Source organism: Akebia trifoliata, chromosome 2, assembly GCF_017979445.1.
Source record: "Akebia trifoliata isolate Shusen 1 chromosome 2, ASM1797944v1, whole genome shotgun sequence".
NCBI lineage: Eukaryota > Viridiplantae > Streptophyta > Magnoliopsida > Ranunculales > Lardizabalaceae > Akebia > Akebia trifoliata.
In genome coordinates this window covers 20,462,881-20,478,975 of record NC_141376.1, presented here as the reverse complement: position 1 = coordinate 20,478,975, position 16,095 = coordinate 20,462,881, and the positions used below count along the sequence as shown (strand labels likewise).

Genomic DNA, 16,095 nt, shown 5'->3' with positions numbered 1-16,095 from the left:
CTTGGTAGGTGCAATTTATTCTGTTGGGGAAAAAATATTCCACTTGATGAAAATCCCCTACTTTATTAGGTACTCTACAAAATTACATGATTAATCACATTGTGATTCATCTAGTCCCGATGAGATTGAACCATCTAAATCTTCCAATCCAACCACTTTTCAACTTTCTAGAAATGAGTTGAGAATTTTAGACTTATAATGGATCATAACAAATACGGAAAATTTGTCTATGAAACTAATGTAGTGCTTCCTGTAACGAGGAGTCCATAATGGACCATACATATCTATATGGATCAAATCGAGCAATCTAAGCGATCTAAAATGTCAAACCTAACCAATAATTCTCCTAAAGATTTAACCCAATCACTTACACTTAAATCCTCACTACAATTAATTGCAAGAAAGTTTACAAAGATCAATGCACATCTCATAGGATAAGTAGCCTAAAACAACAGCCCCAGACAAGAAGATACATGAGTAAAGCATAAGCATTAAACTAATGAGACGTTGAAGAGAAAAGGTGCAAAGGATGCCATCCCCGATGAATGGGAGCAAACTCGCTACGGAAAAGAATAAAGATACCTTCCATTCAAGTTCAAAAGAGAGGTCGATGTGTTGATAGTGCAAGATAGGAATCCATGAAATATCATGAGAATTCTAGTACTACTGCAACACTACAAATTATACTTGCTTCCAAAAACTAATCTATTTTTTCAAAAGCAATAATGAGACTTCACAACTTGACGAATAAATAGAAAGCCCTCCCATGGCTCATAGTGTGATAGTTGCAAGCTAATTAAAATGGCATCAATGCTACTTTAAGAAATCGGTTGACTTAACATTAATTACCTCCAAAGTTCAAACGTAGCGAAATGAGTAATTGCTCAGCACTTGAAAGATGATCGAGACTGGAGAATAGAAGGTCAAAGGAGGGCCAAAAAATCACATATTAGAGAACAGAAGAACAGATTTCATAGGCAACCTTTGAGACCATGCAGTAGGCAAGTTCAACAATCTGAATTGAGCCTTACAAGCTACTCTCTCTTCGCACTCCGTCTACAAATCTGATTCGTTAAAAAAGAGATTAATACAACCATTACAAACTATAAAAATAAAAAAATAAAAAAATAATAAAAATAATAAAAAAGACTTAAAATCTAGGCATCCAATTATAACTAGAAAGTCTCAATAACTTTGAAATAGACTTTTACTGCCACTACCTGATTCCCCATCTTTCCTTCTAGTGGATTTGGTCCCCCCAGTAGTCCCCAAATGTGATGGTAGTATGGTCTTTTGAGAGGGTAACTCAGCAATGAAAAGTAGAGTTTGTGCCCATCCAGCGTATTTCCCGTATTTGCTCACAAATGCCTCTGCCACGCGATTACAAAGCTTAGGCGTCAAACGTGCACCTGCGAGCTCTGGTATGAGGTATCGAGTTGCAATCTTTGATCGACCCCAAAAAAATTAACATTCACACATCAGAACTTGATTACAATCACCGATAAATGAGTATAAAGTTAGCAAGAAGAAGTAATATTTGGGTTAATCAAGAATTAAATGCATGTGGAAATAAAAGTAACCATTGTTGCATTAGAGCCAAAGGTTCCTTCTTGACCTCGCTACAAGGATGGGACTCCATAACATAATGTTAATAGAATTCTATGGAAAGATAGAATGTAGAATCTAAAAGGAAAAGATAATGAAATTACTAGTCTTAGAATTGAGTTGGACCAAAATAAAGGTTTTATTTCTTCGAGCGATCGTGCGAGACTTTTTTCTCTTCGTTTGAGATATTATGTGCAATTAATGAACCCACTACTGAATCTAATGAGTTAAAGTAAAAGGTGTTATTAAGGTCGGTCGTTCCAAAATAGAAAATGTATTCGCTACAATTGAAACAGAAAAGAAATGATCAAAATAGAAATGATTTTCAAATTTTATTCTGGATTTGACCAATAACTTAGTGGATCCGGTCCTAATGGATCTTGGAAAATGGATCCAAACCAATCTGACGATACTTGGATTGGTCCAGATCAGAGAGAATCCAATTTGATAAAATTATTTCAAATATAGACATACATCATATATTTAAACAAATACAAATATTGACTTAATATATTTTCTCATACAACCAGGACATGGTTGATCCACAACTGATTCAGTAATTCTTCAAAATGAAATATTATCGAATCGGATCCCAAATCCTTGATCGAGGGCCTAAATTATTGGATAGGATTGAATTTGTATCTGAGTATGATCCGATCCATTGACTGTGCCCCATTTCTTTTTCTTTTCTTATAGGTAAAAAATAAATATTATTAAGAAAGAGAAAAGAGCCAAGAAAGTCTCCCAAAAAAGCAAGAACCACAGAAAAGAGAGAAATTAAAAATAAAAAAACTATAAACAATTACAAATGACTCAAGCATCACATAAAGTTCCATTTCTTGGTGAGCAAAATTTAAAAAAAAATAAAAAAAATTTGCATCATTACATAAACAATTCTAGGCAAACGGAAAATGCACCTGCCACACATGTGTGTCAACAGGAATAGCGTGGTGTTGATCTAGAGAGAAGAGTGCAACGCAGGCTGCCACCTTGGGACCAACCCCAGGTAAAGTAGAGAGAGCTTCAATTGCCTCGTTGAGATCCAAAGCACGAAGAGAAGCAAGCCACTCTGAACCTCCACCAGGTTTCAATTGCAATGCCTTAACTGTGCCAACGATATACTTTGCCCTGCTCATCAATAGCAAGAATGAACTCATCAAATGGTCAAAAGAAAAACACAATCAGAGAGAGAGAAACATAAAAGTGCAAGTGGCCAAGAAAAAATATGAATATTTATATGCACAATATATTAGTGGTTTCGTGGAAGCCAAGAGTGAACACAAATATAGTGATATCAAGAGTATTCAGCTGACCATGTATTCACAAAGAAATTCATCAATTTGTAGTCCTTTACGCTGTAAAACTTATTGTTGCCACTTGATAACACCATACATGCATGTACAAATTCCAGACAGAGCTTCCGTCCCTAGATGCTTATCTAGAGACTTGAGTGGGAATCCATGACTAGCATTTCAAAAGTAGGAAAAACCATCAAATTTTTAAACTATTTTTTATTGGTAAAATTCTTGATTTTACTGATGGGGAACTCATTCTGAGTACAACATTTCATGAATTTTATGAAACCAACCACAAATAGATGAGGCTCAAAGCAAGCCATGAATTTGTATAGAAAACGTTAGGGGTTTTTTGGGGGATCAGGGAGTGGTATAAACTTGAAATTGTCGAGGTAGAAACATAGGAACTTTCTACATAGAATCATGAATCTGTCGAGATAAGAGCATTGGTCGGCCAATTTCAAACTCCCATATGCAGATTCATGAATTGGGAATGAGAACGAGACCTTATAGCAGAATCTATATTTTGACAGTAGTTTTACAATCTATACGAAGCAAACAAATAGAGATAGATACATAGGTTCCACTTTGCGAGCTATTGATGCATTTATTTTTATTTATTTTTAAAGGTTTCATGTTTCCCATTAAGCAAAAGTCTAGTAGTAATTTTTGGAATTCTGTGTGAGAATTTCTTTATAACTTTTGGAGGATACGCTGGGATTGAACTAATAGTTACAGCGTAGGACATCAACAAATAAAGCCATGGGCTTAAACTTAGCATTTAGAAGAGTTAAAAGGGTAGTCTTGTAGTCACTATTTGGCATCTATTTTTTATTTTCTTTTTAGTTGAGACATTTGAATTAAGTGCAAAGAACCATACAAAGCAGGAGGTCAAGTGGACCATACTTAAGAGCAACGGAGAATTTTGTATAAAAGCGCGAAACATATGAAATTGTCAACATGCTTCCTCTCTGCATAGAGAATCCTACCTAAACATAAAACCCTCAAAAAAGAAATTCCTAGAGTCCTTGTAAAGCTTGCACCCAATCCCAAAATATTGATAATAACTTAATGAACTTCACTCTCCTTTCCTTCAAAGAATCTCACTAGCGTTCCTTTCATAATACATCTCACAGAATTTATTTAAAAGAAATAAGAATTTTTTTTTTTTTAAAAGTATAAATTTATTGAGAAAATGAGGTCGAGAAGACCAACCTACATAATGCATTCCCAAAAAAAAAAAAAAAAAATCACGTAAGGACCCATGTAGATACAAAATTCTCAAAAAAAGTAAACCTAGCATGATCATGAAGTGATTGGTTATAATTCTCTTCAAATACTCATATGTTCCTTTCCTTCAAATCCCCCAAAGAAATCATAAACAGTGCACATTTACTAACCATTCGGGCTCAAATAATACAAATTATAAGTATGCAATCAAACTAAAATAAATGCTAATAAGAACAACCAATTGTAGAAAACCCAAATGTAGTTGATAACTAAACAAAGAGAAGGAAAACCAACCTGTACCCAAAACCCGCCACCCTAAGCTCCTCCTCCGACACCATCGACAATCGTTCCAAAGAAGGGAATTCATGAAACCCATAACCTTCAACAGTCCCTAGAAAGTCTCCTAACGATGAAATGAAATCCACCATTCTAGTAATTCTCCCAATATTGTTGTTAGATGAGCAAAGGAACTGAATTAGACATTCAAGGGGATCCTGCCTAAGCACACGGGCACCTCCCAAATGCGACGCCAAATCCCCAAATCTTGAATCTGAAGCCGAGAAGGATTCCCACATCTCGCAGAGCGAAATACCGAAATTGAGATAGTCTGCAAGAGCTTCTCTGGCCTTTCCCACATCATCATTGGTGGAGGTGGTCCCATGAACGAAGTAAGCGACATCACCAAAGCCATAATCGAGTTGCTTGAGCGAGACAAGATGGGATTTGACTACGCCTGTGTATTGATGAAGCCCTGTTTGCTTCCATCTGAAGGTTTGGCCAGTTGGGAAAGTGAGGGGTAAGAAGAGTTCTGATCTTCCTAGATTGAGGGGTTCCCAATTTAGTAGGGTTAATTCTTTGGGGATGGTTTTGAGATTATTGTTGGACAACTTTGGGATGAGACTTGTTTTCGTTTTTTTCTTTGAGGAAGAGGAAGAGATGGAAATGGTGTTCTTGATGTTGAAGCTCTGTTGTTGGGATTTTTGGATGGTTTGTGGGGTGGGAGGTGTTGAAGGAGTTGGTGGTTTGTTGTTGGATTTGGAGATAAATGGTGTTCTTGACCTCTGCCTCTTCATGATAGGCAAAGTTGTTAGATGGCTCAGCATTCATCAAATTTTCTTGTAATTTTTTGACGGGAAAGGGAGTCAATGGATCGGTTAAGATTCGGATCCTATTGGAACGACAACCAAACGAGTCGAGATCCCATCGGGTGTCCCGTTTCTATAAATAGGAACGGTGTGTCTACGTTGCACAATTTGATTAGGAAGGGCTGTTCTTTTTTGGACTTCTGAAACTGATTGTTTCTACTATATTTACTTTTAGTAAATCTAAAAAGTCAAAAAAAATGATGTTTATTTGAATTTTTCTTTTGCTCTACGGATTTTAAATGAAATTCAAAATAATTTTTAACGAAAGTCATCCAAGAGAGACTTCTTCAAATGATTTTTGTACAAAATAAAAAACATAAAATGACTCGAGTGTAATTATTAAAATATTCTTCATTTTTAATCGAATTTTCAATCAAACTTAACCTTAAAAAATGAAAGGAGATTATCAAAATACCCTTCATCTTTAATCAAATTTTCATATAAACTTAACCTTAAAAATAAAAAGAGATTATCAAAATATCCTTCATCTTTAACCTAATTTTCAACCAAACTTAATCTTAAAAAATAAAATGGGATTATTAAAATACCTTTCCTTTTTACTACCAAGACCAAAAGTAATTTATTTAAATTGAAAATAATTATTTTTATAATTTTTTTATATAAATTTATTATATATATATAGTGTAATTATATATTTATTAAAGTATTCTGGTCATTTTTTGGTGCATTATCAACATTAAGGGTACTCTAGTCATTTTACCAGAATCTAGCAATAAAAAACTATTAAACGAACATCAATTTCTAGCTTATATGCTTCTATAACGAACAAGCTTTTATTGGATATAGTTTTTCAGGCTCTGGACTTCTATTTCCTCCAGACAACAGCTTTTGGAGCTCGAGTTGACTTCTGTAAAGAATAGATTTGAAATAAATACATCTGGCTACATGAAGGACTTGATTAGGACACTGTATTGGATCGTGAACCCAACCAAAACCCTTAATTTTTCTTGGTTTCGACTTCTCAACTCTCAAATCAATAGAAGCAGAGTTAAAACCCTCGAAAATTTTCTCTTCAAACAATTCTGGTTCTCGAGTTTTATTGGTCCCAATCAATTTTTTATTCTCAATCAATTTAGTACCAAAAGACCTGACTCTAATCGATCTAATTGATTTAGATGAGTGATTTTTTTTTTCTTACAGACACTTCAATGTGTGCCACATTAAGCGAGCAAAAGTAGTTTTGTAACTAACAAGGGTAGTTTTGTATATTAAGGATGTCATTCAATACACCCAAGTAAATATGATTGGTGGATCCCAGATTTTTGTGAGTTCTGTGAACAAAATTGTGTAAGTAAAAAAAAATTGATTTCAATTTCAATTATGGTAAAATGTGTATCCATTGACACCCCTAAGAAAACTTCATTGATTTTAAATGAGTCTGTTATGTCTAGTATAGGAAATAAACATATCCATTTCCTTAGGGATTAGCGACCAATTGTAAACTTGGTTCGAAAATGTAGGCAGATCGGTCTCTTTAGCCAACCCCCCGTACCTCCCTCTCCTCTATTGTTCTCTCCAAGTAATTCAACTACTTTGGCTGACCCCTCTCTTGCTCTCTCAAAGTGGTTCGGTCACCTTGGCTGACCCTTCTATATATTTTTTCTCAAGGTGGTTCGATCTCCTTGGTCTCTACCTATCTCTTCTCCATGTTACATATAGGTAGTTCGACGACCATGGCTGACCCCTCATCATGATTCTTCTAGGTGGTTCAGCCCCATGGACAACCCTTCACCATGGTACATCTAAGTGGCTAGGCCTCTCTATGGAAGCCGACCCCACTATCTCCAATTTGAAGATTGTTCGGCCTCCTTATGTGAGTCAATCCCTCTCTTTCCAATCCACAAGTGGTGTGGCCTCCCTATGGAAGTCAACCCTTCTATCATATATCATAAGTATTTCAGCCTTTCCCTAGGGAGCCGACCCTTCTCTCAAATACTTAAAGTGATTTGACCAACTTTTGTCAACATCACTGGCTACTATTATTTCTTCTCATTCTCCTGCTCAATAATTGATATTATTACTATTGTTACCACTACTCCTACTTATGGGATTATTCTAAGGAAATTGATACACAAAGAGAATTGTATAAAGATACTGGAATAGAAACATAGCAAAGTACTATAATTAGTCATCATAAAGCTACCCAAGTAGCAAAGGTCAATGATTTAAGAGATAGGCTTTCCCAAAGCCCACATTTTGATGACTTCAATCATACTTCATGAGTTGTGATGCCTTGGATGCTAAGAGAGTGATGATTAGTCAGGCTACTTGAATCCTTGTTTTAGATAAGCGACTTGACTCTTTTTTATATTTCTCATCAGGATGTGTGAAGGGATGTATATTTTTTATCATCTTGAATGTAATTTATTTGTTTTCCATTTCTTTTTTTTTTTCAATATTATCCCTAACGTCAATTATGATTTTCACTAGACCCGACTTCTATATTTTTGCGCATTAACACCCTTTTTCAGGTTTTCATTGTACTAGTGGCTTTGATTGTAAAACCATAAGTTTTTAATTTATATTTCGAGAAAAATCAAATAGTGAAATTTTGAGAAAATTCTAAAGTGTGACTTAGGGTAAAACTTTCAGATTTTATTTTGTTCACTTTTAATGAAATCTAACTTCACCGTTGGATTCAAAATAGTCGACAAACATATTTTAGCTTGTAAGTACACTCAAATTCGAGTTTCAACTAGAAAAGTTACAAATCCTCGATTGTTGTATCGGACAAAGCCAAAAAGAATTTTTGTTAGAGTAAGAATTGGACGAATTTGATCATACCATTAGGTCCACAATGAAAAATTATGAAAAAAAAAATTCACTTGTCAGTTTTTGAGTCTGGAAAGTCAAATTATCATCAAAACGGAAACAAATTTTAAAAGAAATACTAGTTTCGTCATGCATTTACTTTATATAAAGGATTTATATTTTTCTTCTATTATTCATTGTCTTCTCCAAGTGTCAAAACCCAGCAAACAAAGACGATTCAAAAACCTTGGTTTTTCAACCACTTTGAGTCAGGTTTTCATTGCGATTAAGACCCCGTTGGTCGTCGGTGAAGAAGGGAAAGTTATCCGCATCGTCAAATACTACAAATCCACCTCATCAATTTCTCTCTCTCTCTTTTATCCTTATCTACTTTTCATCAAAAAAAGCAGTCGAACTATAAAGTGGGTTTCGACCTCTTAAATCCAAGATTTCATCGACTTAGAGTCCAAACAGTTCTTCGTCAAAGAAGAGAAAAAAGACCCCATCATCGAGATCTTTAAAACCACCAAATTATTTTCAAATTTAGTCATATCCAAGTCTAGTTTGCCTCAATTTCTGTGTCATGTGCCTCGAATTTTTGCTGTTTCTTTACTTCTAACAACCAAATATAAATAAGGGATTTATAATTCTTACTAGTAATTGTAGATTTCAAAGATACATTTAGAATTTTTATCAAATTAATAATTTTATTTCAAAACTTAGAATTTTCTTCTTTTACTTCAAATTCACGAGAAATATGTGTTTGATGTGTTTTAAACATGTTTTATAACAATTTCTATGTGGGGAGATCTTATCAAATAATAGATGAAAAATTAGAAAAAAAAATTCAATTTTTGTGTAGTCTGCTGAGAACTATAGGCTATTCTGGCGATGCCACTGCCAGGTGCCGCAAGAACCCTATGATTTCACCAATTCGATCTTTTACCACTGCTAGGACCTCATTTTAATTCAAATTTTGTAGTTTTTTTTTTAATTTAAATGATAAAAGAAATTTTAAAAGTTGAAAAATGATTTAATATTAAATGAATTTACATTGATTTGACAAATATCGAAAAAAAATTGTGTTTTCGAAAAAGTTTGAAATGTATTGATTTTGAAAAAAAGGGAAAAAAATAGATGAAATGCCAAAATGTTAGAATCACACCAGAGGGGTGATATCTGCATTTTTCATTATTGTGATATGTGTAGGTCAATGAGCGGATATCGAGGAATAATTTATTTTCTATTGTCACTAGGTGACTTGTAGATTTACTTATTTTCTATTAACACGAGGCGTTATTTTAAATTTGTGCAAGAGTATACCGTACTGTACAGTTATTTCATGTAGCTTGGGTGGGCACAATTGCATGGTAGGAAACTGGATATCCATTCTCAAAACTGTTATGTTCAATTCTTATTTGTTTTCAAAGAAAAAATGATATGTATATATGTATCTATTTTGTGAACTATTAAAGAATTTGCAATTACATAAAGGAGTAGTCCGTCATATTATCCGGGGTGATATAATATCTTAGGATGTACAGTAAGAACAATCAAGCTCATACGTGGTATAGGACACATATGAGAATGATGTCATAACTAGAATCCAGGTGTATTCATTTCTATCTTTTTCAATAAATGTGTAGTGTGAAGGTGATCGTATACGAGTAAGGATGTATAATGAGAATCACATGCACTCCTTATAGGCATAGGCAAAGATAACTAGTCAGTGATCACTAACAGTTTAGAGTAGTCGAACGTCTTGGAGTATCACGAAGAAACCTATTTTCTTATAGTCACAATTAAACAGTTAATCTGAGTCAGATAAATGATCACCCAAGTGTGGTAAGTTGCAATGACCGACCACAAAATCAAGAACTAACGGTAGAGTTCCATACCGGTGAAATATTGGAGTATGATGTTCCGATCGGAAGCTATCCAGTCATAGAATCCCAACTCTTTAATTCCACTACTCCACCATTGTGTATTATGTATCTACTGCATTATTTTTAATTATAATATGAAAAGTATGTTTACTATTTCAAGTTTATCAATTTGAATTGTATAAAAAGAAAGTATTTAAATATAAGTTCTACTAATTGATGTAATGTGGATTTCAATTTATTCTATAAAAATTTGTCTATATTAAAATAATTTAGTATGCTTACTCGTTCATTGCTAGGAAAAGGTTATTTGTCGGAATTGTTTGTTTATCTACTTGATTACTCACCCTTTCTTTCTTATTTTTTTAGTTTTAGATCATGCATTTGATAAGACAGGTGTAGAGCAAGCTAGTGGAGATCATCTAGTGGGTCAGATAGATGATTAAAATCCATCACCAGGTGAGCACTAGGGTTATACCTACTAGTTACATTAGTTAGTCCAGGTTGTATCATAAATTTTGGTTGAGCATTATGATTCTATTAGGAAAAAAAGATTCTTTAAAATCTTATATATTATTTACTTCTTCCACACTCTGATTTACTTTACGTTAGTAAATGTATATTGACTTTCCGTTGCTTATACATTTATGTAAATATACAAGGCATTATGTATATTGTTTATTAGGTAAAACAGGTATTTAAATGCCTTGGAATAATAACATAAACGAAGGAAACCATGTTAAAATTTTGAAGCACCACAAAGTGGTATCAAAGCTTGGTATTAGATCTGTAGGGGACATAAATAGCTATGTTACAAATAAATAAGTGATATCGGAAATCTAATACCCGAGCTCACTAGTAGATCCATATTAGGATCACGAGCTCTTCTATGTCTAAAGTTCATAGAGTCTGGTAAGTCTAGGATAAGATTCCAGATTAATTATGTTAGTAATGGAATGATATCTATTACTAAATTATGGGTTAAGATAGTAATTAATAATTATGTAAGAACGATTTTTTTACTTTATTTTGATAAGTGCCTTGTTGTTGATAAACAAAAGTAAGATGAGTGGATGAGACATAGATCGAAGGAAAAGCTGAACCGTAGTAGAGACAAGACAGGTTTTAGATAAGACCACAGATCTGATAGCACAACTGATGTCATTCATGGGACAGATGACTGAATCTCAGGCCAAGTTCAGATAGGAGATGGTCGAGTCATAGGCCAGGATAGCCAAGAGGTGGCTGAGTTGAGGGAGTGTTAGGTTTCTTTACAAGAGACAAATATTATTCCATCCTAAGTTCTACTATAGGGACCACTACCACAGTATGTGCCTTTGAGGGATGAGAAAGTTTCCCAGCCCTAGGGATAGGTAGATTTAAGGATGTGGTTACAAAGTTTCCAATGGTTACGTCTACCAAGATTTGGAGATTCTTCCGATCCAATTGAGGTTGAGGAGTGGGTTTTAAAGACCCAAGAAATTTTGAGTGCCATGCATTGCCTTACAGATTAGTTAGTGATTGTGGTTTTAGTTAGACGGGGAAGTCAATCATTGGTGATATTCCAAGAAGAATGTATTGGGAGATGGGTCGTCTGAGTAGGTAGATTTCGAGAGGATGTTCCTCAATATATTTATATTCAAGAATGCTTGAAAGATAAAACACCAAGAGTTTTTAGGATTGGTGCAGGGTAATCTATCAGTTATAGACTATGAGCTAAAGTTTACTCGGTTGGCATGATATAGGTCTGAGCTTATTCCGACAGATCTGTAGAAGGGCCATAGATTTTTTAGAGAGTTGTGACCCTATCTAAGGGCCAAGATGTCGGTTATTGAGACCACCATTTACAGAGATACGGTGAGTCGAGCTCAGAGAGTTGACTGGGAGGAAATGGAATTACAAACTTTTAGGGGGCAGAACAGTCTACTTGAGATCTTTTTTCCTTCCAGATCAGATCCGACCAAGATACCGATATATTCGAGGCCGAATGCCTTTAAGTCAATTTATCTACTATACAAATTTCCCCCACTACCGAGTTATAGAATAGTTGGGACTCCAATGAGGCCGTCATGGTCAAAGGGACCAACAAGGAAGGTTTAGAGACCATAGGCTCCAGTTTACCGATCGTCCGCTTCATAGAAACTAATACAGGTGAAATCATTAGTGTGTTTCACAAGTGGTCAGGTGGGATATTTTAAGAGAGATTGCCCTCTATTATAGTCACAAACAGGGGTTATTCCTAGACCTCAGGGTAGGGCATATTATCTAACCTAGGAGGAGGTACCTGTTTCAAATGAGGTTTTGGAAGGTATGATTTTAATTTTGAATGTAAAATATTTGAGTTTTGTTCGATACTAGCTCCTCTAGATCATACATTTATGTTGAGATTGCACATTTACAAGAGGTAGAGATTACTGACACGGGTCGAGTAATGAAATTATCTACACCATTGGGAAACCATCAAGTAGCCCAGAAGTTATGTTGAGACTATGTAACTAGGATAGAAGACCAATAAATGATATTGATTTCATGTTACTAGACTGTTGCTATTTCGACATTATCTTGGGGATAGATTGGTTAGTACAGAACCATAAACATGTCAATTACTTCGTAAGATCAATTGTTTTTAGGAAATCGGGGTATCCGAAGGTCAAAGTTCAGGGATCTAGATATAGAAGAGACGATTTTCTATAGAAACAGTTGGAAAAATTGAGAGTGTCAGAGATAGAAACGTCAATGGATATGATAGATGTAGTTAGGGAATTTGAGGATGTTTTTCCAGAAGAATTATAAGGTTTGTCGCTGTATTGCGAAATAAGGTTCTCAATTGATTTGGTGCCAAGCACATGGCCTATTTCTAATTCACCATACCAAATGGTCCCGGTAATAACCTAAGAGTTGAAAGCGTAGATTGATGAGCTTACGAGCTTGGGGTCTATGCAATCAACTTTCTCACCCTAGAGAGCATTGGTTTTGTTCGTCAAGAAGAAAGATGGGTCGCTACGATTGTGCATTAATTATCGAAAGTTAAATCAAGAAGTCATAAAAAATAAATACCCCATTCCATGCATTGATGATCTGTTTGACCAACTACAGGGTGCCCAGTATTTCTCTAAGATCGATTTGTGATCTAAGTGCCACCAATTGAGAATCCGACAGACGAATATTCTGAAGACTATATTTTGGATCAGACTAGGACACATTGAGTATCTAGTGATATTTTTTGATCTGACGAATACACCAACAACATTTATGGATCTTATGCACTAGATATTTTAAGAGTACCTTAGCAGATGTCATTGTATTCATAGATGACATCCTGATCTATTCTAAGTCGAAGGAGGATCACAAAAGACACCTCAAACTCATACTATAGATTTTATGAGAACATAGGTTATATGCCAAGTTCAGCAAATGTGAGTTCTAGCTTTGTAAGGGAAAATTCTTAGGACACATAGTGTCAAGTGAAGGGATAGCAGTAAACCCTTCCAAAGTTGAAGCTGTACTATCATAGAAACAACAAAAAATAATGACAAATATCAAAAGTTTTATTGGGATGGCTGACTATTATAAACGATTTATTGAGCATATAATGTTCATAAACATATCTCCCCAAAAGGAATCTTCAATTTTGGTATGAAAGGTAAATTAAAACTGCAATTTGTGGGACTATTTGAGGTAGTTGAACGGATAGGGCAATGGCTTACAAATTAATTTTACCACCGTAGCTTGACCAGATTCACAATGTGTTCCTCATGTCCATGTTGAAAAAGTATTTGTCAGAGTCTTCACACATGGTTGATTTACGGGATTTAAAAGTAAATAAAGATGTCATACAAGGAATGTGCAATACAAATACTTGACAGGAGAGTAAAGCAACTCAAATCCAAATATATTCCTCTAGTCAAAGTACTATGGAGACACCACAACATGGAAGAAGCCACATGAAAAAAAGAAACAGAGATACAAGCCAAGTATTTAGAACTATTATGAGATTCAAGTATAATTTCAATTTCGAGGATGAAATTTTTATTAATGGAGAAGATTATAATATCCTAAGTTTTTAATTCATATCTCAAGGAAAATCAAATAATGGGATTTTGAGAAAATTCTAAAAGTGGGACTTAGGGTAAAAAAAATTTATTTTGTTTTGTTTATTTTTAATGAAATATGACTTCACCGTTGGATTCAAAATGGTCGACAAACATATTTTAATGTATAAGCATGCTCAAATTCAAGTCCAAAAAAAAAAATTACAAATCCTGATTTTTGCATCAGACGAGACCAAAAATAAGTTTTGTTAAAGTGAGAATTGGAAGAATTCAATAGCACCATTAGGTCTGCAATAATAAATTATGAAAAATGAAGTATTCACTCGTCAATTTCCGAACCGAAAAAGTAGAATTATCGTTAAAACATAAATAAGTTTAAAAAATACCGGGTTTGTCCCGCAATTACTTTATATAAAGGATTTATATTTTTCTTCTATTGTTCATAGTCTTTTCCAAGCGTCAAAAACTAACAAACAAAGACGATTCAAAAACCTTGAATTTTCAACTACTTTGGGTAGGGCTTTCATCGCGATTAGGACCCCGTTAACCGTCGGTGAAGAAGAGAAAATTGTCAACGTCGTCTAACACTAACAATCCACCTCATCAATTTCTTTCTATTCTCTTTCTCCATTTTCCATCAAAAAAATAGCCAAACCATAAAGTGGGTTTCGACCTCTTCAATCCAATATTTTGTCGACTTAAAGTGATTCCCTTGAGAGCTCATTTCTTCTTGATCCCTTAGAGAGTTGTGTAGTCCATTTTAGAATGGGTTTTGACATTAATAAATTCATTAAGATGGTCAACGCATTGTTAGATTTTATACCTCCTCTAAACATCAATAGATGGAACTCAAGGTTAAGTCTTTCCTTATTTCCACTAGTATGTCCATCCCATCAATTTTTGAGCCACCCAAGTTGGAGCTCAAACCACTACCAGACAAGCTTACATATCGTTACCTTTGTGATTTTGACACCCTATCTATAATCATAACATCTGATCTAGATTTTGAACATGAAGGTAACTTCTGACAATGCTACGAGAGCACTGTGAGGCTTTTGAATTGAATATAACCAACATAAAAATGATTAGACCCTCTATGGTCATGCACCAGATTCATCTAGAAGATAATACTAAATAGTCAAGAGAATCACAAAGGAGACTAAACCATGTTTTGAAAGAAATTGTGAGATCCAGAGTGATCAAACTACTAGATGTGGGTATCATATACCTCATTTTGGATAGTCAATGGGTTAGATTAGTTCAACTATATTGAAGAAATTCGAAGTCATAGTGGTAGCCAATATGGACAAAGAGCTTGTCCCCCTCGTGTCCAAACAAGATAGCGAGTGCACATTGACTATAGAAAACTCAATGCCATAACTTGAAAGGGCCCTTTTCCCCTTTCTATTTAGAGATCAAATGTAGGAGTGTTTAGCTAGCCATTCCCATTATTGCTTCTTAAATGGTTACTCTAACTATAATCAAATCTCAACTGCTCTTGAAGATCAGAAGAAGACTACATTTACATACCCATTCGATATGTTCACCTACCGTCACATGCCATTTGGGTTATCTAATGCACCTGCTACCTTTCAGCAATGAATGTTAAGTATATTTTTAGATATGGTCCAAACGGTTCCTAGAAGTCTTCATGGATGACTTTTTCGTATTTGGGTCTAGTTTTGATGAATATCTTTGTAATACCCCCAAAACACTAACACAAAAGCCTTATGTCAAATCTTGAGGTTCTAGGTGGCACCTCGAAATTTCGGCATAGTCTCCTCTGTTTATGTTAGTATTCCAAGGCACTAAATACTTGTTTTACCTGAGAAACAATATACATTATATCCTGCATATATACATACAAAATATAATAATAGTAAAAGTCTATGTACATCTAATAACGTACGATAGATCAGAGTGCAGAAAGATATACAAAATATAGAATTATACAAAAATTCCTCACTCTAGCAAAAGTCTTTAAGGCTCTACCAAACTCTAAAATACAACCTGGGCTAACTAACGTTACTAGGGGATATAATCTCAATACTCACCAGATAATGGACTATGGTTGTCTATCTGACCCACTAGATGATCTTCACTCGTGCTCTAT

At 34.6% G+C, this 16,095-nt stretch overlaps 1 protein-coding gene across 1 annotated transcript; it reads right to left on the bottom strand.

Moving 5' to 3' along the window:
• Positions 1–568: 568 nt before the first annotated feature.
• OGG1 (8-oxoguanine-DNA glycosylase 1) lies at positions 569–5,264 on the bottom strand. Its single transcript, XM_086431992.1, has 4 exons — positions 4,425–5,264; positions 2,523–2,733; positions 1,221–1,443; positions 569–1,064 (listed from the first exon to the last, which is right to left on the bottom strand). Exons 1-4 carry the CDS (start codon positions 5,231–5,233, stop codon positions 1,057–1,059), a joined length of 1,251 nt encoding a protein of 416 aa, XP_086288118.1. The 5' UTR covers positions 5,234–5,264; the 3' UTR covers positions 569–1,056.
• Between the last annotated feature and the right edge of the window lie 10,831 nt (positions 5,265–16,095).

Excerpts from the sequence above, each read along its gene's own strand:
- OGG1 (XM_086431992.1), bottom strand. The coding sequence starts at position 5,233 with ATGCTGAGCCATCTAACAACTTTGCCTATCATGAAGAGGCAGAGGTCA. Across the intron at positions 2,734-4,424 it reads GTGGCGGGTTTTGGGTACAG|GGCAAAGTATATCGTTGGCA; the intron begins GTTGGTTTTCCT and ends ATTGATGAGCAG. Across the intron at positions 1,444-2,522 it reads TTGACACACATGTGTGGCAG|ATTGCAACTCGATACCTCAT; the intron begins GTGCATTTTCCG and ends GGTCGATCAAAG.